Genomic DNA, 27,252 nt, shown 5'->3' with positions numbered 1-27,252 from the left:
CCCATGAGTACAGTAGGGGGAGGGTACCAGGTCTGAACCCAGGATTGGGTAGAAGACAGACATGGTCCCACCTCCCCCCTGTCACTCAAGGGTACTGCCTGAGTAGGGAAAACCCACGATTATTCCTAACATGGCCTGCTGTTACCAGGACTGACATGTCAGGATAGGGCAGAATAGAGCCACACCCAGTCATGGCTACACATAGAACCAACTTGGCGAGTTTTTGAAATGCACTGATATAGACAAAGGGCATGTGTTAGGGCAGGAGTGGCCTACTCCAGTCCTCAAGAGCCACCAACAGGTCCAGTTTTAAGGATATCCATGCCTCAGCACAGGTGGCTCAATCAGTGGCAGTCAAAGACTGATTGAGCCACCTGTGCTAAAGCAGGGATATCCTTAAAACCTAACTTGCTGGTGGCCCTTGAGGACTGGAGTTACCCACCCTTGTGTTGGAGGAACTAAACGAAAACTTTTCAATGCATCAGTTACCGAGTTTGAACCTAATAAACATGTAGCAGGAGTTATATAGACATCAGTGGGAGGCATTGAAATCATAGTCACATAGCTACAGTACCCAAACAGATGTTGAAGTCTGTGAAATGAGAATGTTTCCAGGCAATACTAAATATTTGGTAACATTATGAGGCCTGTGTACTAAAAAAAACATATTCCTTCTTATCACAGACTCCTCCATATACAATTACATAGTTATGCAAACTCACCATTTGTTTTATTTCTTCATAGATGAAGCAGAGAATGATTTACTTTGAGTCTCAGATGTTGAAGTTGTGGTGGTTGTGGAGGTTGGCTATATAAAAAAAAACAACAAAAACACATTTGAACATATATCTAATATATATATATATATATCCCAACAAGAATGAACTAGGCGCAAGTGGAGACAAGAAAAACAAACATAGGGTAATACGTTCTAACAATTTCACCTACGTATTACCCTATGTTTGTTTTTCTTGTCTCCACTTGCGCCTAGGTCATTCTTGTTGGGAAATCTTTTTGTTACCAGCCCGTGGAGCGGTAGACCTTTTGGCTGCAGACTGAGTCAGGGAAAGTTAGATTGTGAGGTATTATACCCTCCATTATATGTGGTAACTATAACATTTGTTAATCTCTGTGTGATTGCGCTTATTGTATTTCTCTGTTCTATATATATATATATATTATATATGTCTTCACATTATGATCAGTTTATTATCAATTCAGTGATACTACAAAGCTTAGAGCTATGGATTTAACCGGATGTGTTGATCAGTGGTCAAAGTCCCTTACAATCAGTGACAAATTTCCCATTAGGCCTGATAGACCAGGCCCGGCAACATTTTTGGGCGACAACGTTTACTGTTTTCCCTTTTTTTCCCAGGGTGTGTTCTCCTTTGTGAGAGGGGTCTTACCTTTTCCGGAGCAGGCCTCCTCCTGAAGCGTTGCGTTACAATGGTCACCGACGTCATATGACGATGCGTTGCCATGGCAAAGTGACGCCACATGCCGCCGTGACGTCATGACTCCGCAACACTGCCGGAGGAGAGCTGCTCATCAAGGTAAGTCCCCTTACCTTTTTTACAGGGGTGGCCCTTGTTTCCAGCGCGTGGGCCTCGCAAAGCCTAAGGCCAGCCCTGCCGCTACAGCCGGCTGTCCCAAGACCGATGATGGAGCCCTTGCAGTGTGATCGTGGCCGACCCTGTCCCCAACACCGTGGATTTTCACTTGTTCGCCGACGGCGCTGGGGACAGTATGTCTTACTAGCTCTGTATGTATGATTCTTGAGGCCAATTAAATAAACAAATTAACATCTTTTTTTTTTTTACAAAAACTTACAGTTGACGTCACCTTGTTGAAGAAAGCCTCTCTCACCTAAATGTAAAATGAAAAAAAAAAAAAAAAAGAATATATACAGTAGTTAATTTCAAAGTACTTAAAAAGTATGTTACGGAAATCCCACCTACAGCACATCAAAATTAAAATCGTTAAATATTCTGCTGACACTGTACATTGAATTTGGCAGGAAAAGGGAATTTTAGCCCCAAAGAGGTTAAAATATAATGTAATGCTCAGAAAGAAAAGGTGACTTGTTAATTAAAAAGAAAAAAACTAAATAGATAAATGAGATCTATCTATCTATCTACTCAGATAATTAAAAACAGAATTATAAAAAATATATTTTAGTTAATAACCCCTCATTTTATAGTATCAAAAATATAAAACATAATTGGTTGTACAGTATGTTCAGAAATACTGGTACTGTATCAGTAGGTCAGTATGAAAATTACACATGTCCCAGGAAGCAATAAGCAATACAGAAAAAATATCTCACAACAAGCTTACTGCTTAGTTGAAACGTAAAGTTAATATTTATACAAATTGAATCTCACAAGAGGTTTAAAAAAATAAATATTTCACTACCAAAAATGAAGCAGTGCCTGGTTCTGTATCATTGAATGCTACCATGTTCTTCTATTGATTTAAGCTACAAATCCCTGGTTTTATCTCTGTTTTCATCAGGATTCAGTGACAAGTAAACCCACAGTTATTTGAAAGAGATAGTTCCCAACGTTACCAACCAGGAGAGCTGCTGGTTGAAAGCGCCAGCACGGCGGGAAACGCGTCAGCGTGTTTTTTTAGCTCTCTCATGGGCAGGATTCATTGAATAAACCTTTTTTATTTTTCAAACCCTTGATCTACCTCCAGTTCTCTTTGCTGCTTTTCTCTCTACATCTACTTTGAACTGCTGGTTCCCAAAGACTTGGACAAACACACACTTCTACCTTTGGTGACTTTATTCTTCCCATATGTTGATGCCAACGCTTTTATTCTTTCCCACACCTGTCACAGCCAATACCATGACTTTCTCCACCCCAGCATCCAGCTTCCAGATACCAAACAAACCAGGTTAAAATGTGAGACAGCTTTAGTTTTGAAAGAACTAAGTCCAGGTCCTCAGTGGCTGCTGCGGCGCGTGCTGTGGCGCGTGCGTGTGCGCCACACACCACAGCACAGCCCTCTATGGGGCAGGCCCCAATGGCCTTGTGTGTGTGACACGTACGCTGGCACAGAAGACAAGAATTTTGCCTTCCCGTGCCGCACTCACGGTCACGTGATTGTGTCCGAGCGGAGCCGAAGTCACGCCCTGCTACTGTGTGTCCCTACTCTAACCTCCACCAGATGGAGGGGGCACAGTGAACACCAATCAGTGAAACTCCTCTACACTGAAGGAGGAGCCGGTGGCGAGCTGCCGCACCCTCAGTTCCTCTGAGCCAGCGATCGAAATAGAGCTATCCTACTCAAGCTCCTGTTTCACGCGCATTGCCCCATTCTAAAATGGCTGAGTGTATCATCACCACGTATCAACTTTCAGGAGGTTTCCTGGTGGTTGAGATGGCTGGCCGAGAGTTCCTGAGGTGCCTGTGCTCGCAGTGTAGAACACCCGGAGGTGAGCCCAGTACTGCTGCCTGCAGTGCGGAACCAACTATCTGTGGCCGGTAGTGCCATTATTAGGCTGAAGGCCCCCGTGGTTATGCCAACTGAAGCAGGCAGCCTTGAAACTACCACTACGGAGGGCCCATGTGCCTTGCCAACTGTTCCTGGGGGTCCGTGCACCTTGGCAAATGTTTGTTTTTATTTAATTGTAATGTATTTTATTTTGTGGTTGTTTTTTTTTAGGTTGCCCATTCCTTGCCATTGTGGCAATCCATGCCCATATTGTGGGCATGGTTTACCACAGTGACAATCAATAGATTTATTGGTTACTTTGTAATGTATTGTACTGTTCTGTAAATGTTATTTTGTTCTTAATTTATTTTGTTTTGAAAACAAATAGGCAAACGTGTTATTAGTCATTTTTGGCTTCTAGTACTTTTGACCATTTGTATGTGTGGTGATGGGGGTAGAATGGGCGGGGGGTGGGGTTAGTTGCCCCGGGGAGGGTAGTTAGGCCTCCCGGGTGGGTAGCGAATGAGGTTAAAGCCCTTAATTACTATAGCAGTTAATAAATACTAAGGTAATTAAGGGGTTAGTGGACAGTATTTTGTATTCAAATTTAAATGTTGCTGCCCCCAGAGGACGAGGAGGACGAAGATGAGGACGAGGGCGGCCGACATCCTGGCCGGGGTAAGTACAACTTTAATTTACTATATATCGTGGCTGGGCCCTACTGTGATGTGGTTGTAGGCTTAAAACACTTTGGCCAAAGAATTGAACTAAATTACCCTTACTTATGTGAAGATAAACAGATAAGTATTTAACTATATAATTTGACAAGTTAAATGTAGCACTGAGGCCTTTTTGTATTTTATTCTATATATGAGGTCACATTGCTGGTAGAACTCCTCTGTGTGTGTGTGTGTGTGTGTTTTGTGTTCTGAGCTTACAGGGACTGTGTGTGTATTTATTACTGTGCATGATACAGGTTTCATACATTGCAATCTATGTAACAAACGCAAGCAGATTTTTGGTCCCAATTATTGAGCTTATATTTGTCTGAACACCATTCAGTACTTACCTTCTTTTCCGTGAAACAAGTAGTCAACAAAATAAAGAGACCCTATAAAAGGAAAACTAAATCAATAAATCGTGTTAAACAGACTATTTGTTCCCATTGTATATATCAATACAATTTAATTGCGCAAACTCCAAGAAACCTTATTGGTCCTGTTAAATGTGTAAATGTGGCACTAACATGAAAGTTCTTCATTGATACATTTTTAGGGGTCTATGTTTGAACGCAGAGAAAAGTGTGTTTTGACAAACAAACTGCTTAATGTTTTGGAGCAGAGTTGCGTCTAGTGTAACACGCAGTTTCTTACAGTACACCTGCTTCAGAATTTGAGACTTACACCACTTCAGATCCGGCAAATTAAGATGCAAAGACACCCCACCCCACAAAAAACAGCGTGACTTACAGAAATGCAGAGCTTGATAGAATGGGGTATATGTACTGTATCAAGGCAAAAGTGGTGCCATTCAGGGGCAAAACAATTGCACCGTACTGCACCAACACACTTTATTCGAGCAAATACCCAGTATGTACCTGGCAGATACCTGGAATGCGCCGCTCCTCACCTCTGACAAGCCCCGTTGCGTTTGCCTTCCCAGCCTGGGTTCATGCCTGGCTGACGGGCGGCTGATCTGTTAAATGATAATGATTAGGATTTAATAGGCTGCAATGCTTCGCGTGTCTACCAGATGGCATAAATTCATGAATTGTAATGCAGTATATATATATATACTGTGCAGTATTGCAGCCAGCGGGAATAAAATGCTTCAATCCCTGCCTGGAAAATACCTCAATGCACTCGGGCAGAAAACAGTCACAAACCTCAATACACCCGGGCATACCCGAATTCGTGGAACTAGCCGAGCTCGAATAAAGTGTGTCGCCAGTGTATGTATCAGAAAAGAATCACATACCTGAAAAGCATTCATTCCAGCAAATCCATAGGCGAAAATTTGTCTTGTGAGATCATCTAGATCCTTCAGCAAAGCAAATCCAAAAGCCCACGTTAATCCAAAAACAGGCGTCAATACCAAGATAGCCTTCATGATGCTTTTGGCCGTCTCTCTGTCATCCGGATGGTTGGCCTCTGACACAGAAGGTCGTAACAACTTGGAGATGACTACAAGCAGGGTAATTAAATTAAATACAATAATGGATCCTGCTGGAATGGCAAATGCAAAGATAGCTCCACTTTCTGGATTCAACCAGCAAACTGTTTGGTGGCTATACCGTTCCTTAGGATAGAAATATAAAAATGTACCTGCTGCTATGGCTGCTGGGAAAAAATACCCCACAAAGAATGAAAGAGAAACATACACTCTCTTTCTTAGGTGGTGAAAAACGAAGAGCAGCTGATGGAGCAGCATTACGCTTTGGCAGAAAGTCCAGAAGAAAAGCGACAAGTAGAAGAAATGGTTGAAGAATGTGATCGAGAGGCAGATGTATTTGTGGGTTTTCACTGACGGAAATGCAGAAGACAAGAAGCAGATGTCCGCAAACAGCAGAGACAGTGCGATGTTGACCAAAGAAGTGTGTCGGAAGTAGGAGATGTTCGTCCGAACGACACTTTTCCACACCAGGAACTCGATAAAAACACAGATGCAAAGAGAAAGTATGGAAACCCCTAGGCCCGTATAGGTAATCTCCTCAATTAAAAACAAGGACTCCACGTTTACTGACATAAGCACAGCAAAGGAGGTCAAATGGTTGCACGTGCAGTAGGTTGTATCCCTCTCCACTTTTGATGTGCAGCCAAAATCTGACCATCCACCACCTGGACCCGGTAGGGTGAAGTCCCAGAAAACACAATGCTGTGTGTACTTGTTATCGGAGACGTTTATGCCAAACGTCATAAAAATGTCACCTGTAAAATAGCCATAGTCAGATAGCCTTATAGTGGTAGACTGAACAATGCTATTTAACTGTGAATTGTTAAATGACCTGGTATTTCTTGGTAACAGATTTCCAATTGTGTTAAACACCATAGTAGTGATTGTGACATGGTTTTGCTCTGTTAGTGCAGTTATTGTATGTTTTCCTATTGACATGCTCACACCGAGATTTAAGTCAAAACTCTTCAGATATTTGTCCCCACGGCTTCCTTTTCCGTAGGAAGTTCCCTTCAGCTGGATGTTTTCTAGAGCAATTACAAAAGTTTCATTTTCTGTTTTCAGTAGCAGACCAAACTGTTCTACAGACTGCAACACTTGAGAGGCTGCCAAACCATTGTCCCTCTTCCAAAGTGATGAGTAGATGGGATCAGTGAGGTCGCTTGCGACCATGAGGAAATTCTGCAAACAAAGCAAGATGGATAGTAATATAATACTGCAAATGAACAAGGCCGTGATTTTACTTTCACTATCTTAATTTATACATTTTGTTCAGAATTAAAACTTTTTTTTTTGATGGAAGGGTAATTCAGATATGAAAATAACAAACACAATGAATTCCAAATAAGTTATTAGCAAATAAAACAGGCTGTGCATTTAAAACAAACTGTTAATTATACCATCTAGCTTGGTTCACATCTCCAGTTCTCCAGGGCCCGTAACAGCCCAGGTTTTAAGGAAACCCTTTCATGAGCCATGGGGAGCTCCAGTACTGTGCTATGCTGCTATTTCATTCTACCAATGAATCTCTGGGACATTATACGCAAGTTGCCCCAAAAGCGTCTCCCTCAGAGAGACTCCTCAATATGCCTTCACTGCCCCTGTCCACTAAGCCAGCGTGGATGCTTCAAACAAACAACAACACCCCAATCTCCTCAACACCTCAAATCCACTGTCTAGGGGGTCATCATTGCCTCTGATCTCTCCTCACATTTAGTCCCTCACAAAGTACTGCCATCTCTACCACCAACACGCCATTTTCTAACTCATGATGCAATTAAAACCCTAATCCATTCACCCATGTCCCTCCTCGATTACTACAACCTTCTCTTAGTTGGCATTCCGCTTACCCACCTCTCCCAAATACAATCCAGCCCAAATGCTGCTGCTGGACATCTACCTCCCTCACCACTCCACTTCTACTGGTCCACTATGCATATCTCTACACTGGCTTCCCATAGCCTCTAGAATTAAATTAAAAACTCTAATAATGACTTACAAAGGTCTCAATGACGCTGTCCCCCCGTACATCTCAGCCCCATTCCACAAATACATACCTAAACACCCCCTATGTTCTGCCAGTGACATCCGCCTTTCCTCCCACCTTATTACCTTCTCTCACTCCCGCCTTCAAGACATCTCCCATGCTGCACCCTCTCTCTGGAATTCCCTACCACGCACCTCCCCCAGCTTTCAGATGTTTAAAAACTCCCTGAAAACTCACCTTTTCAAGGAACCCTACTCGCCATACCTCTAACATCCCACTCTGCTTCCCTCCAATCCCATTGGGACCAGCTGTGAGGCTGGACTAATCCCCACCCTACGTAATATCCCCTCCCCAAAACCTTAATGACTTCAGCTGTCAGACGGGTGCATATTCTAACCTGAGCAACACCTTATCCTACAATGAGCAGTCACCTTACCTTCTTGTTTCAACATTGTCCCTCATTCCATGTATAGTGTAAGCTCTCACGTGCAGAGACCTGTATACCTCTTTGCATCTGTTTGTGCATGTTTGTCCTCACCTGTATGTAACTGTTTATGTAATATACATACCTCTGTAGCTCATTGTACCGCGCTGCGGAATATGTTGGCACTTCACAAATAAATGATATTACATGTCATGGAACAAGAATCACATTCCTGCCCGACCCCCCTTCTGCTTGTCAGCTCCTTAAGTTCAGCTACAAGCATTGGTTCCACATACACACACCGTGCCTGTGTGATGTATCAATATGTTGCCCTTTCTGCCTGTGAGCAGGCAGTCAGTGAGCTGCTACAGCAGTTTCTGAGATCCTCACCAGAATGGGCTAGTCTGCCCCCCCTCCTGTTTGTTCAGACATGGTCTGCCCCTAGACTATTCCTTTACCCACACTGCACCTCACTTCCTTTTCCACCCTGGAGACAGTGAGTAAAAAGAACCCCTTCTCTGTTTATCCCCCTTGGTGAGGCCATCTCTTTTTACCGGTTCCTAATTAATAATCACCACTACACACCATCCACAAGTATCTGTACCCTGCTACCTTTTCCCAATAAAGTGGAGGAAATATTACAGGACTTGGAGTGATTTAAAAGGGAACTGTGTTAAAGCTATCGGGAGCCATTCATACCAAACGTGATCCTGGCTTCAGAATATTACAGCTCAACCCCGTTATAACGCGATCCGTTACAACGCAAATCCGCTTATAACGCGATGCAAGCGCGGCTACCAATTTTTGTATTTATGATTACTTTGTAAAACGATTATTGGCATATTAAATACTTTATTGTACAACGCATACAATTGTACATTATTTTTAACGCGATCCGCTTATAGCGCAATGTGATTCTTTGGACCCCAAGCACAGCGTTATAAGGGGGTTGAGCTGTAATAATCTAGAAAACACAGGACTGTAGGGAGGTGAGGAGGAATACTTTAGATCTCTGTATGTACAGTAGACATGTTCTAAAGCTACAAAAGAAAGTCAGAAAGCAAGGGAAAGTAAGTACATCTCATAGGTCTAGCTGTAAACAGTGCTGGGGGTATATTAGATATCCTTAAATTAGAAACCTTACTGATGGGTGTAAAATGGAGAGAAATTACAATAGCAGGTGGTAGGGACCAGATGGGATAACTAACTTTCAAATACTTATAGATTATTACAAGGCAAGGAAGGGATTGCAGAGAAAATATTAGAAAAAAAGTCCATTTGCTCAAATGAGAGCAAAAAAATGTCTTCTCTGAAATTATAGTAGATACGTCCAATAATATCCAAGGAGAACACAACAAAGAAATTAAAACATTCTTGCGAAAAGCCTATGTTAACCCTGAATGGGGAAAAAAGGTAAAGATCCAATTGGTTTTAAGGTGTGATTCATTATGGAAATAAGAAAATTATACTATGGGGTTTTAATATCAAACTACAATCATGACGCTATCACATACTGTAGAATGGTGGTCTCTAAGCAACAACTCAATGGCACTATGCAGTTTAAAGAATAAACCAATGAATGTCACGGGATTTCAAATTTTTACTTGTTGTAGACAAATATATTTTAAAAGTACTGGTGCTGGATCTAACTTTACGCCCTTATATCTGTTAGATTGTAAGCTTTTTAGGGTAGAGACCAATGTAGTTTCCCCCAATGTTTCCTGTAGTGTATAATATATTTAGCTCTAATTGTGTAATTCTTCCCTGTGTTATGTCTTGTATAATGTTGCTGTAATGTATACACTGACTGATGCTATAAAAAATAGATACTATAATACAATATGTTTGAAGTGATAGAAAAGTTGATGACTGTAACAGTGAATTTTGCAGGGTTTTAGGGTGGATCACCAATGGTGCAGGGACAGTTTGAAAACACCTATTGTAACTTTTCTCAGAAACGTTGGAAGGTAGTTTACCAATATTCTTTACTTCTAACTTCATTGTGTACAATGAATAATTGAATGGTATTGGCCATACTGTAGTTTATGATTATTTCAGCTGAACCAGCCATGGCCAGAAGGAAGATAATAAAAATGACGTTATGGGGAGAGTGACAGGGCCAAAGGGCTTCACATACAACGCCTGTATTTGTCTTATGAATCCAGCACGGATCTGGTTAATTTCAGCTATGGACAATTAGCCAGTCTCCACCTGGCTCATCAGACAGGTAGAAAAGCCCCCTGCTTAATCTGCAGGGGATCTCGCTAGTACTGAGAAAGTAGGTGCCGCGAGTGAGATCCTAGGGAACCACACCCTCTGTTCCAGGACACAGCAGATCATGGAACTTACCAGAGGGTGCACCCCACTAACACCAAACCCAGACCCGGAGACTGATGTAAAGAGTCCCTACCTCTTTGGACTTTGGGTCAGAGGCTGGTAAGAGGACTAGCCTCCCAGCCCTTCAGATAGGGACTGGGACTGTGAGTTAGCCCCTACAGGGGGTAGACTGTATAATTTGTTTGCTATGCTGACATGAAGCTGCATTGTTTAGAAAGCTACGGACTGAATAAATGCCAATGATTATTTCCCCAATCTATGTCTCCCTGGTTGGAACTCTGCACTCGTCTCCTACAGGGATAATAAAGAGGCCTAGTTTTAGACTAATACAAACATAAAGACACAAGGAATATTAGATTAAAAAAATTAGATATGTAGTGTTGGTATGAGAGGGAGTTGTTAGAAAAAACACATGAACGGGGAAAGGAATTCTGAGGCTGATAGAGAAAGTATAAATTACATTCTAGTTATGGCTCTGGACAGAAGCAAATGAACGTTACTGGAGACACTGCATACTTACTGTTATAACATTTGTATCAAATGTATTGTTTTGATTCACCGACACCTTTGCGATAGTTTCCAAGATATTCACCATCGTCATCATTTCTGCAATATTTGTCATTGGTGTCCCATCATTGGTGGCTAATTGCTGAATTATTTGTGGCACCTTTGCTTGTGAATCTCCCAGACCTTGCTCCAAAGTCTGTTAAAAGAAAAGCTCTTGTGAAGCAAAATACATCAAACCCAAACAACAACTTACTCCAGTACAATACTCTGCAGTAAGTAATTGTAATCAACTCCCCACAATATGCAAACGGTGATACATTTAAATGGACCAAATTCACATTTGTTCTTGCACATGTAGCGCATGCTCCCCCCGCTCTGGGAGATCTTGGCCAGGATACTGCTAGGTGTCGTGCTGATTACCTGCGAGGTACAGGAGAGATGTAATGCCCACGATGTTGAGGGGGGAACAGGGCAGATTTTTGGGGATTCCTCTGATTCTTTCCTTCTTGGCGACAGCGCCTCCAGACATAGGGGGCTTCAGCAAGGCTGAAGGCGGTCCCCGCTATGACTGTCTCTACTCCTAATACCGCTCTCCACACAGACTGCCGCAGAGCCAGAAGTATAAATGAGGATGATCTTTGTTACAGCAGCCACTGCTGGTGTTGTTACAGCGTATGCTCAAGTTGATAAGGTAGATCCCTGGCTTCTGGATGGTACTGGCCTGCGGGTAATGTTGAGGCCTCGCTGGATTAGATAATTGCCTCAGCCCATGAGGGGCTGAGCACATGTCTCACTCCCAGCTGGGAGGAGAAGCTGAAAGCTCCAACCCCATGAAGGGGTAGTCGGGAAACCAACTCACTCCCCACTCTACTGAAGAACTCATGCCCAAGGGGCTGATCTTCATTCTATAATGTAGCTATTTCCTTCCTGAGCTCAAAGAGGGAGGGACAAATATCTGTACCACCATTGACTATCACAGATTCCTGTGTTATGTCCACTCCAGTCACTCAGGAAGTCAGCATGAGGAGGGGGAAAAATCCATAGGATAGCCTGTCACTGTCTACATCTTATTAGAACTTACGTGATATGGAAGGTAGAGAGATAGCTGGACCAGCCATCGCTATACACAAACTTCTAAGACCACCACTTCAGATAAAAGATATGGATCTTTGTTTTAGAGCTATGGGGTTTTATGTGATACTTCCACAAACATCGAAGCAACATAGCAACACTTTTATTTTAAATCAGCATCCATTACCAAATCAGGTTTTATTATTGTTTTAATCTTTATCTAGCGGGTCCCCTAGAGCAGGGCCACATAGATTTTACAACTGGCGGTTTATTTATTTGCAGAATTATCTATAATAATTTTTTTACCCAAATCACTGTATCATAAAAAGAGCATTTCCAGACCTCTATGAAGATGAACCATCTTCCACAATAGCTGGAAATGCTTTAGTTTAGGAAGACACCATAAAATATACAGTTACACAGAAGATACAGGTTGTGTCGTCATCATGACATAAAATTACATTTCTTTAAAAAAAAATGGCATGTTTGAGATTTTATTTCTATTCTTCTATTGCAGTTATATTAATCCATAATTAGAGGGCTTTCAGGTACAATCTGATTTTCCTGTGTCATTTTAAATCAGAGGTTCCCAGCCCTTTAAAATTTTTTTTTTTTTTTGCATTGGATTTTTAAAATATTGGGGCACCCCTGCTCATCAGACCTCACTCACTTCTTGCACACTCATCATTCACCCTCACATGTCATACAGTACATATCTAGGGTTGCTAAGTGTCCATCCACTTTCACCTATGCAAGTTCCCTCAAATTAATAATATCTCCCTCAATCAATCATAATATATACCTTTACTCGCTGCCTCCCCCAAAGAGATATCAAGATTCCTTTGCAGGGTCAGGAGTACTACCTGCACTGTTAATTGAGTCTGTTGAAAAAATCCCCCTCAGTCTCACAAGAGTGGCACCAGCAGACAAAATGTTGTTCAAAACACAGTGAAGGATTTGCGGCTCCAGTTTTGACACATTCGCTCATCCCTACTGCTTAAGGCCTTGGTCCCGCTGCGGCCGGAGGCGCGCGCGGATGCGGGCCACCAGCTGCTTGCCCCCGTTCTAGATGCCCCCGCTGGCTCCTTCCGGTGTGGCTGACAGCCAGCCGGAGCTACAAGGAGTTGGTGGTTTTGGCGAGTGTCGCGTCACGTGACATCCCAGCAGCCAATCCGATTCCACCCTCTGCTCCGATCCCCCCCCGTTCTGAATTCCCCCTTCAGCTCCGATCCTCCTTCCGATCCCCCCCGTTCCGATTCACCCCCCGTGTGTATTTGCCTGTGTGTGTATGAGTGCCTGTGTGTGTCCTTCCCTCTGTGCCTTGCTTCAGAGTGCGAGGGGCTCCGGGAGTGAGAGGGATCGACGGGGGGGGGGAGATACGGCAGTACGAGAGCCCCGTGCTCAAACCACGCCCCCGCTCAAACCACGCCCCCGCTCAAGCCACGCCCCCACTCAAACCACGCCCTCCGCTCAAACAATGCCCCCCCCGCTCCGGCTCCAGCTCCGGCTCCCGCAGGTGGCAGTCAATTACCTGTCAGCGCACTGCAGACCGCAGGTGGCAGTCAATTACCTGTCAGCGCACTGCCTGCATGCAGTGCGGGCGCGCTGACTGAGGGAGCGGGGCCTTAGCCTTAGCCTTTATTACAAGCAAACTGTTAGTGAGCCATGGGCTGTGACTCTCCTCTCTCTCTTGCTTCCCACGTAAACATGACCCGTTGCCAGACGAAAGAGGGACCCAAGGCTCATAGAGAGTGGGCTTGGGATGTTTTAGCAGTGCCGTGGAGGAAAGCTTTCAGTGTCCCCAAGGGATCCAAGCGTTGGGGATCGGGGTTTTATGGAGCAAGTCCCGCCTGCAGCAATTATATCTGATTTCTGCAGCTGCTGTGTGATTCTGTGATTTTTGTTAGAATTGCAGAATTCCATTGTGATTCCAAATACTACCCAATCAATGAACTCCCACTTCCAGTCCCCGTGTCATAATGAAGACCAGGGAATTATTGTGTTACCTGTGCATTATCCAGTGCAGTCTTTAGAAGTTTACTGATGCAGTTGTCTTGTACATCCATCCACACTCCATCTGCGGAGCAGTCCCTGGTCAGATTTCCCCATTTCCCACCGGGGCAGTTTGAGGTGACCTTTATCCCGCCTTTTGTAAGGTTCCAGGTCACCTCATTGCTCATATTAATGCTACAAAACTTGTCTTCAGCTATAAGAAATATGGAATAATGTTATGATAATACAAACATAGTCATTTTCCTTAGAACATTCACTTTTCTGACATGACCAGATTATAAGGGTGATTTACCCATTGCAAATCCTTTCGTGAAGTTACACGATAGCAAGTTATTACATTTTGAATGTCTACCATCCATTATGCAATGTGTCATATCTATAATGTTAATAAAAATCCAGTTATTTTTTTATTTATTTTTAAAGTGTAAGTCAAACCACAAACAATGAATAAAATAATTCACGCTCAAGTAACCAAATGGTTCTGTCTCATTTTTATAATGTGCCGTTTATTACTTCAGTTACACTACACATGCAATATACCTTGGATTACTGTGACAGGAATAGCATCTTTTTTCCTCTGGCCAGCTGTGTTTGTAAATGTACACGTATAATTGGTATCTGTAGCTGGGTGTGGAACAGCCAACGTGTAACATTGTAATCCAGTCTTTTCAACTGTCAACGTAAGCAAGTTAAAAACATGGGGTCAAAAGCACGAAACATACGTAAATGTAAGCTCTGAGAGTAGCGAGCCTTGCACAGAAGCGAAAATACTTTATTTGTCAACATGAAAAATAGTATTACCGGGCAACATTGTTCATACAACCCAAAAATATTTATTTCAAGTACAGTACAAAGATTACAAAAATGCTTATTGAACCCATAGACAAAAAAGAAAGAAAAAATGTCTTAATGCCAATGTCCTTTCAAGAGTATGGGGGCACGTAGGCTATTACTACCCCAGTGTCAGATACAGTCCATAAAGTTTCGGGCCTCATGGCCCTTCTTTAAATGAAGTAATGAGAGCGGCGGAATTATTATTAATTATATGCCAGTATTGTCAGGAATTCTGCCACTTCATAAAAGAAGCACTTTCACACTCTAAGACCCGCAGGGTGCTGCCTATATACAGTACCCATAAAATATAAAAATGTACATTAAAGGGAAAACATGATATCACAATCATCATGATCATCAGTGACTAGGGTTGCCAGGTGTCCAGTATTGAACCGGATTGTCCTGTATTTGGACACTCTGTCCAGTAAGAACTTATAGGTAATACTGGACATGTATGTGTCCGGTATTACCTCTCTGGACTTAGTGACCAGACCGGCTTGGGACGCTGCGGGATTTCCCCGAGCATGTGGAGGTGTCAGGAGTCTGGCGGCGGCGCCCAGGAGAGGAGGAAACAGCATGGAGAGGAAAGAGGTGAGAGGTGTGTGTGTTTGTCTCGAGCGCGTCGCACTTTCACCATTGTGTCTAGTATTTTTGGAAAATCCTCCTGGCAGCCCTATTATCATCATCATACATGTTCACACCACATAGTAGGCCCATGCAGGAGAAGGGGATAGAGGAGCAAAGGAGATGCTTTGCCAGAAAGGCCTACCAAGGCCCAGATCCACAAAGCTCCGTTAAGTGACTTAAGATGATGTTAACTTAAGTTATCGTATTGTTATGCCTTACCATAAGGTTAATGTTAGGTCATGTTTTCTCCCAGAAAGAGCATTGCTTTAACTATAAAGATTTATTAAGGTTAATGTTATGCTAGTTAAATCATACCTAAACTTGGCGGTATTCATATACCCCAAAAATGGCTTGAGATCAGAGAGAGTTACATAGGTAATATGCAAGTTTAATTGATTTGAAATAATTAGCATATTCAAATTAGTTTCTCGAAGTGCTTGGGTGCACTGGGGAAGTGGGGAAGGGCATAGACTCATGTCGGGGGGAACATGTACTTCAAAATTGGTCCATCTTAGGCAAGTCCTTACTCTCAGATTGGCCAGTGAAGAAAATCTCTTCATTGATTGGCTGGCTCCCGGTCGTCCATGGTTTCAGATGGAGGTCCGGGAAAGTATGTAAGGTGATGCCGGTCAGAGCTCCATGGATTAATCTTAGTTCATAGCTCGTTCCGAAATTGACATGAATGAAATCAAAGTTCATTACAAGCGACTGTACGGAAAAACTCTTCGCCAGGCCATTTTGGATGACACCAAAGGAGATTATGATGGTGTCAGAAACTAGCAGGAGATTTGAACCTGTAAGCGAGTGGCTATCATCCCAAGGTACTGGGATACTCTGAGGTGGACGGATCGTGCAAGACATCTCAGGTAAGATAGTTACGGCAGCGCCCTGTACCTAACAAGCTAGAATTCCCCCGTAACCCTTTGTTTGGTGAGTTTAAGCTTGTATTTGTGCATTGTGCTGATCCTGTTTGGCTCCGGCCAAAATAAACTCAGTTTAATTGCTCGGCTTTTTGGTGATTGCGGTTTGGTGATTGCGATCCTCGTGTAATCGTCTCATCTTCCATGACAATAAATGGGATTTGCACAGTGCTTTAAGAGATCCAAAGCTTTCCTTTGCAGATTAAAAATGGCAGAGACGCGAAAGTATATACAGATCTCTTTATGTTACCGATACACTTAAAACATTTATTTAATTACTTACTACAGTTTTAATGCTACAGTAACTGTTGCAGATGTAGCCAGACTTTTACTGACTCAGAACTGCAGCAAAAAAGCCAAAAACCTCTGCTCAGGAGAAGATAAAAGTCATGGTGACCTATGGGAAGTCCATGATTCTGAATGGAACTTTTGTTGGGTTATTACACGTACCAGTTGCTGGAGGATGCCGTGGTTGCATTCCTGCTGGTTTCGTCGGCAGCGGGGACGTATAGTCTTGCTACATCTATACACTAAAATAACTAATGATCTACATGCTGCCAAAGACAGAGGTCATTACACTCTGCTCATATTACTCGATCTCTCTGCAGCATTTGACACCGTGGACCACCCTCTTCTCTTTCACATTCTTCATACTGTTGGTATTCGGAACAAAGCTCTATCCTGGATCTCCTCTAAACTCTCCCATCGTACTTTCAGTGTCTCTCTTGCTAACGCCCCCTCCTCCTCCTCTATTGATCTCTCTGTGGGGGTACCACAGGGCTATATCCTAGGACCCCTTCTTTTTTCTCTTTACACACTCTAGGTGACCTAATCACATCACTTGGGTTCAAATATCACCTCTATGCTGATGACACACAAATTTATTTTTTAACCCCTGACCTTACACCTGCGGTACAGACCAAAGTTTCTGAATGTCTCTCTGCGATATCACCCTGGATGGCCCTCCGCCGACTTAAACTTAACATGGCAAAAACAGAGCTCCTCATACTTCCTCCCAAACCTGGCCCTACTACCTCCTTCCACATTACTGTTGGAAGTGCTATAAAACACCCAGTAGCGCAAGCACGATGCCTAGGGGTCACACTCGACTCCTCTCTCACATTCTCCTCTCACATTCAAAAGGTAGCTAAAAACTGTAGTTTTTTCCTCCGCAATATTACAAAGATATGCCCTTTCCTCTGTTGCTCCCCTGCTAAAACTCTGACTCAGGCCCTCATTCTCTCACGTCTCGACTACTGTAACCTCCTGCTGTCTGGCCTTCCTGCCTCTCACCTGTCTCCCCTACAATCTATCCTAAACACTGCTGCCAGAATCACTCTACCCTTTCCCAAATCTGTCTCAGCATTTCCCCTGCTGAAATCCCTCTCCTGACTTCCTATCAAATCCCGTATCAGACACTCAATTCTCCTCCTCACTTTTAAAACTTTACATTCTTCTGACCCTCCTTACATCTCAGCCCTAATTTATTGCTATACACCATCCTGACTCTTGCGTTCTGCTCAAGGATGTCTTCTCTCTACCCCCTTTGTATCTAAAGCCCTCTCCTGTCTTAAACCTTTCTCGCTGACTGCCCCACACCTGTGAAATGCCCTTCCCCTCAATATCCGACTAGCACCCTCTATCTTTTAAGACCCATTTTAAAACACACCTCCTTATGGAAGCATTTGAGTAGCTCTGTGGCTGATACTTTACATATCGTACATCGACCTTGACCCCTTGTGGACACACTTATCAGAACACCTTCCTACTGTCTTTGTACGTTCTCTTTACTTACCAGTTTGATTGTGAGTTCTTCGGGGCAGGGACTCTTTTTCCTAAGTGTCACTTTTATGTCTTAAGCACTTCTTGCCATTATGTGTTATTTGTATTATTTTTTATTTATATGATTGTCACGTCTATTACTCCAGTGAAGCGCTACGTACATTAATGGCGCTATATAAATAAAGATACAGTATACATACAGTACATTGCAGACCTTATAATTAGGGTAAAAGCAGTGGTCCTAGTAGCTTAACCTTTTCATTATCAGGAAGGCGAGCAACGTTAAGAAGTGTGCTGAAGGCCACTCTCGCCGCAAAAAGCATTGGGAAAAAAGAAAAGAAAAAAGAATTGGCATCATACCTTATATAAAAAAATCTAACTATATAATACATTGAGAAAAAGCCATTTGATCTTTGTTTCGAAATTATTTTTTACAATACGTTTGCTATAAAAACAGAAAACAATACATTCTGTTTTTATAGCATACAAATTATTTGCTTAGTGTCACGAATGGCACACCTGTGCCCACGTGACTTGGATATGTGACAAGGGCTACTACACACAGCTATCTAGCTGATCCACTTTCACCTCCGCAAGTTCCCTGAAATGAATAATACCCCCCTCACTCCGTCACAATCTATAGCTACACTCGCTGCCACCACCAAAGAGATATAAATATTCGCGTCCAGAGTCTTTGGTACATGTTTGAATTGTGTAGCACGGGAAACTGCGTAAATATAGAAGCAACGAGGCACAGTAGGTCTCTAAATAAAATCATGAAGACCCTCTGTACCCTTTAGTCCCCTCACACGTCAACCACTATAAAGAAGGTATCCTAGACAGCTATTAAATATTACTGACCAGGCTGCACGTATTGTGTTATGTTGTTGTATGTCCAGGAAACATTATACACTTCTCCATCATATTTCACACAACATTGTACTACAAGCTGAGATGGGTCTTCAACGGACACGCTCTTTTGTAGAGGATCCACGATGATCTCAGTTGGAAGCAGAGTAACAGTTACATTAGCTCTGGCTTCATGAACCAAAGTACCCTTCATAAATTGGCAGATAAATATTCCTGGAAAGGAAAAAAAAACTAATCGGTATTTTTGTAGGTCGTAATTAATTTGCAATCGCTCTTTACACTTTTGCTGTTTTCTTTCGTGTTAAACTTGTCATTAGTGCTTTTTTTTCTATTTTGTTTTGGTTTTAGAAGCATATGAATCAACGCAAAAGTGGTGCAATTCTGGGGCAACTACATTACTCCAGGTGTATTAAAGGAAACTTATTGAATTGATTTCAAAAGGATTTCTTTCTTTAATACATCTGGTTCGTTTTTTTGCCCCATAATTGCACCATTTTTGCCTTTATACATATGGGCCATAAACTAGTTTTGCTAACTGAACTTGGTGGATTTATTTGGCGCAAGGAGAGAAGAAAACTGCACCAGTTATATGGGCAAATCGAAAAATTGGTGCTCAATTAACAAGAATTCATTCACACATGAAAATATATTATTGAAAAAGACAGTCCAGTCACTTAGGATGTAATTCATTACATGTTGAAACGGCCGTTCTGGCTGTTTTGTCCTAAAATGCAGTGTATATGTGTAGCGCACAGCCAAGAAGGGGTGAGAGCAGGTGTGGCAAACAATCTTTATTAAGAGGTCATAAAAATAGAGGGCTGCAACCTTCTACGCGTTTCGTGCAGTCTGAATGGCCTCTTTGGCATATATAGAATAAGGTTCTTAATGTGATAACATGCAAGTAAAATAACCCGCATCTCAATAATGCAAACAATTAACTAATGATGAGCCCATTTACCCTTCATACAGTATACAATTACCCCCACGTAACCAGAAGAATTAGTTTGGGATTGAGGAGTGTCATTCATTCTAATTCCAGGCCGGAATTTTCACTTACCAAACCAGAACTGGTCGGCCGTATTAATTGTGAGCGTGGAGAGAGTGCTGTTCGGTAAAAATTGTGTTGAGATATCCACATTTCCACCTCCTTTGAAAATCATATTTGTGTTGTTATTTGTAAACAGAGACCAATTCGCGGCAGCCATGGATTCATTGACTTGGCACGTCAGTTGAATTGTACACCAGAATTTTACCTTCAGGTTTCGGGGTTGAATGGAAGCAACTCCTGCAAGTGGGTGAAAATGAAAAATACATTTACAGCACAATCATCTTCCCCGATCCTTTCCACCTGTATATGTTACTGTAATTAACCTTTTTTGACGATATTTTTAATATAAAAATTATATTAATATAATATATATATATATACAGTATATATATACTGAATAATGATAAAATACGTAGGACCTGGAGTTGCACATATTTAATTAGAAATAGTTCTTATAGCCAATCTTATCCCTTAGTGCTGCAATTCCTGGGTATCCTCCCAATTCTGATATATTTAATTAACACTTCGTGTTGCTCTATTTGGCTTTTCTTTAGCTTATTTTATTTTAGGGGTCCCGCCAAGCGGACGTTAATGGGTTTTCCCGATTGTAGAGAGGGCCTTTAGTTTATTTTGCTTCTAGGTTTGACTCTCCCTTTCAATTTTACTAATTTTACTAAATTTACTAAAAGAATGGCAAAATTGTTCAGAAACGCGCTGTTTGGGGAAGAGGAGACCAACTCTGTGCTATTGCTCTGAGAAGCTGCCAGTGGAGGAAAGAAACTTGTATACAGGTTTTATTGTATCTTTCCTCTTCAATTCCTTTTTTGTATTTATTTGGTTCCTGTAACTTTTTGGCTTATGATCAGATGACCTGTCCTGACACATATTAGCCCTCCCCCTTTTTCTGCAATACATTGTTAGGGACGCTATAGGAGAATTCCTCCTGGATTGCAGCTGCTTAGTACTTTATATGTCATTTCAGGCATTGCACCGATTTATTCCTTTTTGGTGTCGCTTGTTCACGTCTTCACACATTGACACAACATATACATTTATATATTTTCATATTGCATGTCTTATTTTATTTATTTTTTATATTCAACCATTACACACTGTTATTTAATACACATTATTTCCCTTAGGAGCACCTGTTTGATGCTTTGCTCACATAGCAGTATTTGTGGTAGACAAAGTGGTAATGTACATCAATTAATACCAGTCTTTATTTTCTTTGCCTTACCTTTGGTGAAGACTGCTGGTAGCTGTATTTGTTCCAGAAAGAGGATGATACTTCATAGGCTGTGATACCAACATATCAATCGGACACGTTTTTCTAGTGCATAAGCTTTCAATACTGCAGAGGATGATCACACCTCTGTAGCCTCTAAATCTTATACACTAGAAAACCTTGTGTAATTAATATGTTGGTCCATTAAAAGACATCACCTTTGTTTTATCAGATATGAGCTGGTAGTACAGTAACTTTGCTAGGTGATGTTAGGAAAAATGTAGTGTAAATTAGGAGGAGCAAAGCATGGAAAATGATGCACTCAGATGCAGACTTTAATGCACCCTATTAAATTGTGTACTTTAAAAGAATCAACCTGGATTATGAGACATGATACAATGTTTTTCTCTTTATGCACAAAACGGTATCTTATCGCAGTTTCATGAATACGCCCCAAAGTATCTTGGTGCATTTACGCTAAGAAATGAAAGCAGGAAATTATACTCAGTTTTGCTCCAAAATCCCCCCCCATGAAAATACTCATCTTTAAAAAAAAAAAAGATATCATGGGCCATGTTTACTAAGTGGTGCTTTGCATGGGACATTTTATTGTCCACTGAAAGTGTCTTATGCATAGCACAGAATAGCAAATATGTGCCCATATGAGATGCCTTAATGATTACCTGATGTAGAGAGCTGGGATGAAACGACATCGGGAATCAACTGAGCCGCTGATAAATCATTTGCCACAAGCGTCTCGGTGGATACTGACTCTGCGAGAGCCACGGCATATCTCGCAACGACACTTCCTGGGCTTCGGTTCACATTAATGCAGACATTGGAAAGATGAAAAAGCACATGTCCGGTAAGACTGAAGGAGCCTAACGTCACGCAAACGTGGTTAACAGCAACATGTACTTACCTGAATCCAAGCACCGCTATATTCATGACCTCACTGTTTCTTGTATAAGCATTAAGAAGCTGTTAAAAGAAAACATACTTGATCATTTATACTGTGTGTATATACTGTTAGATATAAAAAATATTTCATTATAATTTAGATATGGTATAAAAGTCTCCTGAGGCCAAGGATTCCAACCTATCCCTAAGTTCCAAGTCCCAGCACAGGTGTTGAGCACAGGACAGGGGACAAGGGGGAGTTCCGGTAGGAGTTCAGTTGATGAAGAAGGGGGTCTGATGAGCCAACTGTGTCCCCTTCCTCCAGTGGGCCTTGGGACAGTAGTCCAGGCAATTCCTCAAGCCCCCACTTCCCACCCCCCACCCCCCACATGATAGTGGCTCTGTAAATACATATATACAGGGACTTGTACCTATTAACCTTGAGCAAATCCCTTTATCATTTGAGCAAGTCTCTTTATCATTTCACAGTGTAATGACTAAAATGATGTATAGTTTTAATACTAAATATATAAATCAGAAAAAAAGAGGCACTTGGCATGTACAGGACGCACTAGAAAAAGGAAAAAGAGAGCAGCTATAATTGAGAGACAACAGATGTAATAAAGAGTAATCAGTGTATATATATATATATGTATATAAACAACAGTGTATATATATAATATATATAAACAGTGTATATATATTATATATATAAACAAAGAAAAAACAAACTGGAGTAGCGCCATTACATGGCTGCTAATTAATTTTTAATAGATTTAGAGTCATAGAGCACATAACATAAAAAAATACCCTTACCCGTCTGTCCAGGTTCACTGAACACCATTGGACCCTTAAATTTAAACTTGCATTTGCCAAGCATTTTAGCAGCTGTGTCTGTTGACTCACCCACCTGGATTATGGAGCCTCTTCTAGTAGCTTCGATTTTGTCATTACGAAATCGAACCTGTTGGCATGTTCATAGCTCGTGCTATGACATTTGTGATAAAACAATATTTTCTATTACAAATGGCATTTTTCTATACCGCTTGTTAAAGTGACATACCGTACGATTTTGCAGTTATTTTACAAGCGAAATGACCCGAAGGTGCGATTTCCTTCCCCCAGCCTGGAAGTGGTCCCTCTCTCTGCCTTTCCCCGCACAGCTCTGACAGGCGATCCGGCCGTTTTTATTATTAGTACATGGGACTGACGCAGGGGGGGTTTACGGATATGAAATTAATGGGGTTCAGTTCCGGAGAACCCCTGCTTCAATCCTATGTACTAACAATAAATAATACTCCATCTCAGGGAAATCTCAATTCCTATCTCGCCACCCTTTAGGTGTAAAAAAAAAAGAAGAGAGTATGTCAGCCGCGATTTCCATTGCGGAGCTACTTGAATGGCAGTTATTGGCAAAAGAGCGAGTTTCAGCCATTTATGATCAACGCACCGGTTTGTCAGAGCAAGAGTGATAACGCATGTAAAAAAGCCATTTACAGGCGGTTTGGACATGCGATAACGGCTTACAGAATAGCAAAACATACAAAATCACTACGGTAGTAAAGTGCACTTTACGTGCACAAAGTCACTTTTCCAAACTACAGTATTAGAAATCTCATGTACTTTTAGAGTAAAGGAATGGGGGCAAGATGACCAAATATTGCCTTCTTTCATGTGGAAAAACCACTCACAATAATGTATCATCCTGCAGAACCTCCTCAATGCCTTGTTACAGTTTTGGGTGCATTTACGTTGTTGGATGTAATGTCCCCTGATTGCCTCTTCACTCTTTGATCACTGTCAGTTCAGAATCCGTGTTCTAGTATTTCCCTGAGCTTTGTATGAGTCACACAACTTTCTTGTATTAAAACCAGTCCATACTTTATTCCCCCCCCCCCCCAAATAATCTACTAAATGAATTATTTGCGTCATTTACTCTTTGTGAGATACTATATTACTTACTGCGAGTGTAATGTTTGATTGCATTGCCTTGTACGTTTGGGTAGTTGAGTCTTCAAGATCTTTTATAAATGTTTCATTGAGGGTAAATGAACCTGTAATGTTAACTGGAGAGACAAAACAGAAAAAGGATGTGGCTTTCAGCAATATCAGTCTTTTTTAAAACTACTTTATCTTAATGTTATATCTACAGTTCAAATTGTTTTGATCAAATATATGTCGCCTGCTTAAATGTAAAAAAAATTAAAACTCATTTGAGCATCTACATTTTGTATTATTTGCTGTCATTGTTCCTAATTGCTTTAATTTCTTCCATGTTAAAACAAATCTGCGCTTCCCCGAGCCAATATGGCTGCTAGAGCTACACATACATGCAAACAGTAACAATAGTCAATGTTACCTTAGTAATATAAGGATACATTGTTGCTATGAGTTACATTGCCTGAAGGATTGATTGAAACTGAAAGGCGGCCATTATGTTAGGCACACAATCAGGATTTTTATAGATTTATAACAGGGATATCGAACGATTGCCGGCTTAGGTAAGAATGTAGAATTATACACGGCCGCATGCTTTACATATTAAAATAAGAAAGAAAGAAAAAAAGGGGGGATGTAGTATTGCTACTTTAAATATACAGTGAATATTCTCATTAGCACATCTATGGGAATAAGGCGCTTTTTCTATATCTGAACAATCGGACGCTTTGGCAGATATACAGTATAAAAGGGTCCGAGCACTTCACTAGTGAACTGATAATGGCTTTGTGCTTTATTGAATAGAGCCTGATAGTCTGTGACAGAGTGAGGGGCTAAGTTAAATGGAAAGACCTTTTTTTGTGTGGTATTTTATTCCCTGTCAAGCTGAAAATAAAACCAAGACACCCTTTTCTACTTTGTCCGGAACAAAATATTAGAAGCAGAAGGCACTTCCCACTATGCAAATCTAAATGATGGAATAACATCAAACGTGACCAAGAGACAAAATGAAATCTGGGGTCTCATCAGGCGGAAACCACCTAAAACCATTAAAAAAAAAGGAGTACTGTACCAAAATACGTTTGTAAGATCCTAGCAGTAACAACTTGAAATGACACCAACTATTTTGCACGTTATCTTTAACGTATCAATAGTAAACATGAAATGCAATATACCTTTTGGCTGAGAAACGCTGAGTGGTAGCTCACAAAATGGAATATTGTCATCTTTAACGAGTATGCAAGAGCAAAAGGAGGAGCTGGTACAAGGCTCATATGTATAACACACCGTGATGTTCCAGATGTATCCTTTCTTGCAAGCACAAGACTTAATGCCACCAGTGATGTTGCACTCTAAATCGGACAGAACAACATCATTCAGTAATGTCTCTAATTGTATGCTTTACTTAGCATAATTACCCATGGCATAAATTGCACTGAAAGTATGCAGATTAGATTAAATCAGGTAATTCATTATTGATTAGGCAGAAATCATCTATGCATCCAAGTTGGATTGCCACCAGCATTTTAGAACAGGTGACTTAATTGAAAAGAGACCCAAGATAAACCTTAAATAATCCTTTCTTTATTTAAAATTCGGAATGCATGGTTGCTATCTGGGGAGGAGGAGAATCAGGACAACTGTCCGGGCTTGGCGGAAAGGCTTGGCCAGCTAAGCTCGGAAGAGTTGAACAACATACGCCCTTGCCGCACACTCTATATTTGCCTTGTTTAGGCTTTGCAATTTGGGCTTGGAGCAATAACAAAACACGTGTTCTTGTGGTACTTTCCCCCTGTAGAAATGTCTCGTGTGATTCAAGAATCCATTTGGTCTTTCTAGCTTCCATTTTGTCTGTGTTGTATAAAACTTGGTAATTACAATTAGGATGTTTGAGTTTTGCTGAAATTCTATAGCAGAGCTCATGAGATTGGGATGTGAGAGAAGTTAAGACAGTCACCAGTGTGATAAGAGCATCTTTAGAAAGTAGGAAGATCTGTAGGATAATAAAGTAGTTTTTTTTGATACTAGGAGCAGTGAATCAATATTAAATAAGGAAGGTGTTTCAGAACAGAGATTGATTCTGTAGTATGAGCACAAATCTCACAAGGATGTCTGGGAGATAAAAACATATAGGGAAAGACAAAAATATGTTTTCTTGTTAACGATTAATATTAATTTGTATAATTTGGCAGATAGTGAGAAAAAGGATTAACTGCCATGTAACTGTTGCTGGTTTATATAACAAAGGGTATAAAGGTTTTTCCTAAACACATAGAGAACAGAGCTATGAAATACCATCATGCTGATAGTGTTCCATTCTGAGCCTGCATGCCTGTAATATGCTTTCTGCCTCAGATGAATAAACGATGATTACGTGCCTCCATCTTCCCCCTTGTTAAGTAAGCATGCTTCCCACCCTACTGCACCGTGCTGTGATTTGATCGCATGGATAGGAGGGGAGAGGAAGGGTGGTGGTGCTGACTGGACCAGTCGGGAAGGGAGTAGATGGGAGGGAAGTTAAGCTTGCAAGGTTTGTAATAAATAGTTTAATTACATTAATTACATGAATTGTAATATTTAATTTACATTTGATTAAAACGTTTACTTTATAATATATATTTAATAAATTATATATTTAACCTCTTGTTTGTATATAATATGAAATTCACACATTGTACCAACATTTAAAAGCCACAGACAAAACCGACAAACCTTAGGCAAAAACAAAACATTTTGGAAACATTGGGTTGAGTGACCATGTCCAACACATACATCCTGTTAATGCATATACTGTATTGTACAGCCTTATGGGCAGGAACCATTATGGAGATCATCAGCAGCGCCATCTGATGGCTGGCAACTGCAGTGTTAAAACAGCCCTTCTTGAGTCTGTCAATTAACCAGCTGTATACCAAGACCCTGCTTCTAGGGTGTGCCACTCTGAGCCTCCTCTCTCTCTCCCCGCTTCCAACCTGAATGTAATGAATCTGTCCCACCTGCCCCACGATGCCAGCCCTCCCCTCATTCTCCCTCTTCACATGTAACAAGCGTACCTGTAGTAATTTGTAGCAGGCTGATGTTCAGGCTCGCTGTCCCATTGATGGAAATTTGGAGGGGTAGCACTATAGTGTTCATAAGATAGTTTTCAGC

The 27,252-nt window shown here is 41.4% G+C and overlaps 1 protein-coding gene across 1 annotated transcript; it reads right to left on the bottom strand.

Moving 5' to 3' along the window:
- Positions 1–730: 730 nt before the first annotated feature.
- On the bottom strand, positions 731–27,252 carry LOC142492437 (adhesion G-protein coupled receptor F3-like). Its single transcript, XM_075595076.1, has 14 exons — positions 27,156–27,252; positions 25,278–25,454; positions 24,127–24,230; positions 22,187–22,245; positions 21,948–22,078; positions 20,046–20,273; positions 18,980–19,201; positions 14,496–14,627; positions 13,949–14,148; positions 10,885–11,067; positions 5,422–6,798; positions 4,514–4,555; positions 1,834–1,869; positions 731–808 (listed from the first exon to the last, which is right to left on the bottom strand). The coding sequence occupies exons 1-14, from the start codon at positions 27,235–27,237 to the stop codon at positions 731–733; spliced, it is 3,051 nt and encodes a 1,016-aa protein (XP_075451191.1). The 5' UTR covers positions 27,238–27,252.

This window comes from Ascaphus truei, chromosome 4 (genome assembly GCF_040206685.1).
Source record: "Ascaphus truei isolate aAscTru1 chromosome 4, aAscTru1.hap1, whole genome shotgun sequence".
Lineage (NCBI taxonomy): Eukaryota > Metazoa > Chordata > Amphibia > Anura > Ascaphidae > Ascaphus > Ascaphus truei.
The sequence above is the reverse complement of the archived record's forward strand: the minus strand, read 5'-3'. Positions and strand labels throughout refer to the sequence as shown.

Coding starts and splice junctions, on each gene's coding strand:
- LOC142492437 (XM_075595076.1), bottom strand. CDS start 27,237: ATGAACACTATAGTGCTACCCCTCCAAATTTCCATCAATGGGACAGCG. Junction 11,068..13,948: donor CTGCACTGGATAATGCACAG/GTAACACAATAA, acceptor TTCTTTTAACAG/ACTTTGGAGCAAGGTCTGGG. Junction 6,799..10,884: donor TTGATACAAATGTTATAACA/GTAAGTATGCAG, acceptor CTTTGTTTGCAG/AATTTCCTCATGGTCGCAAG.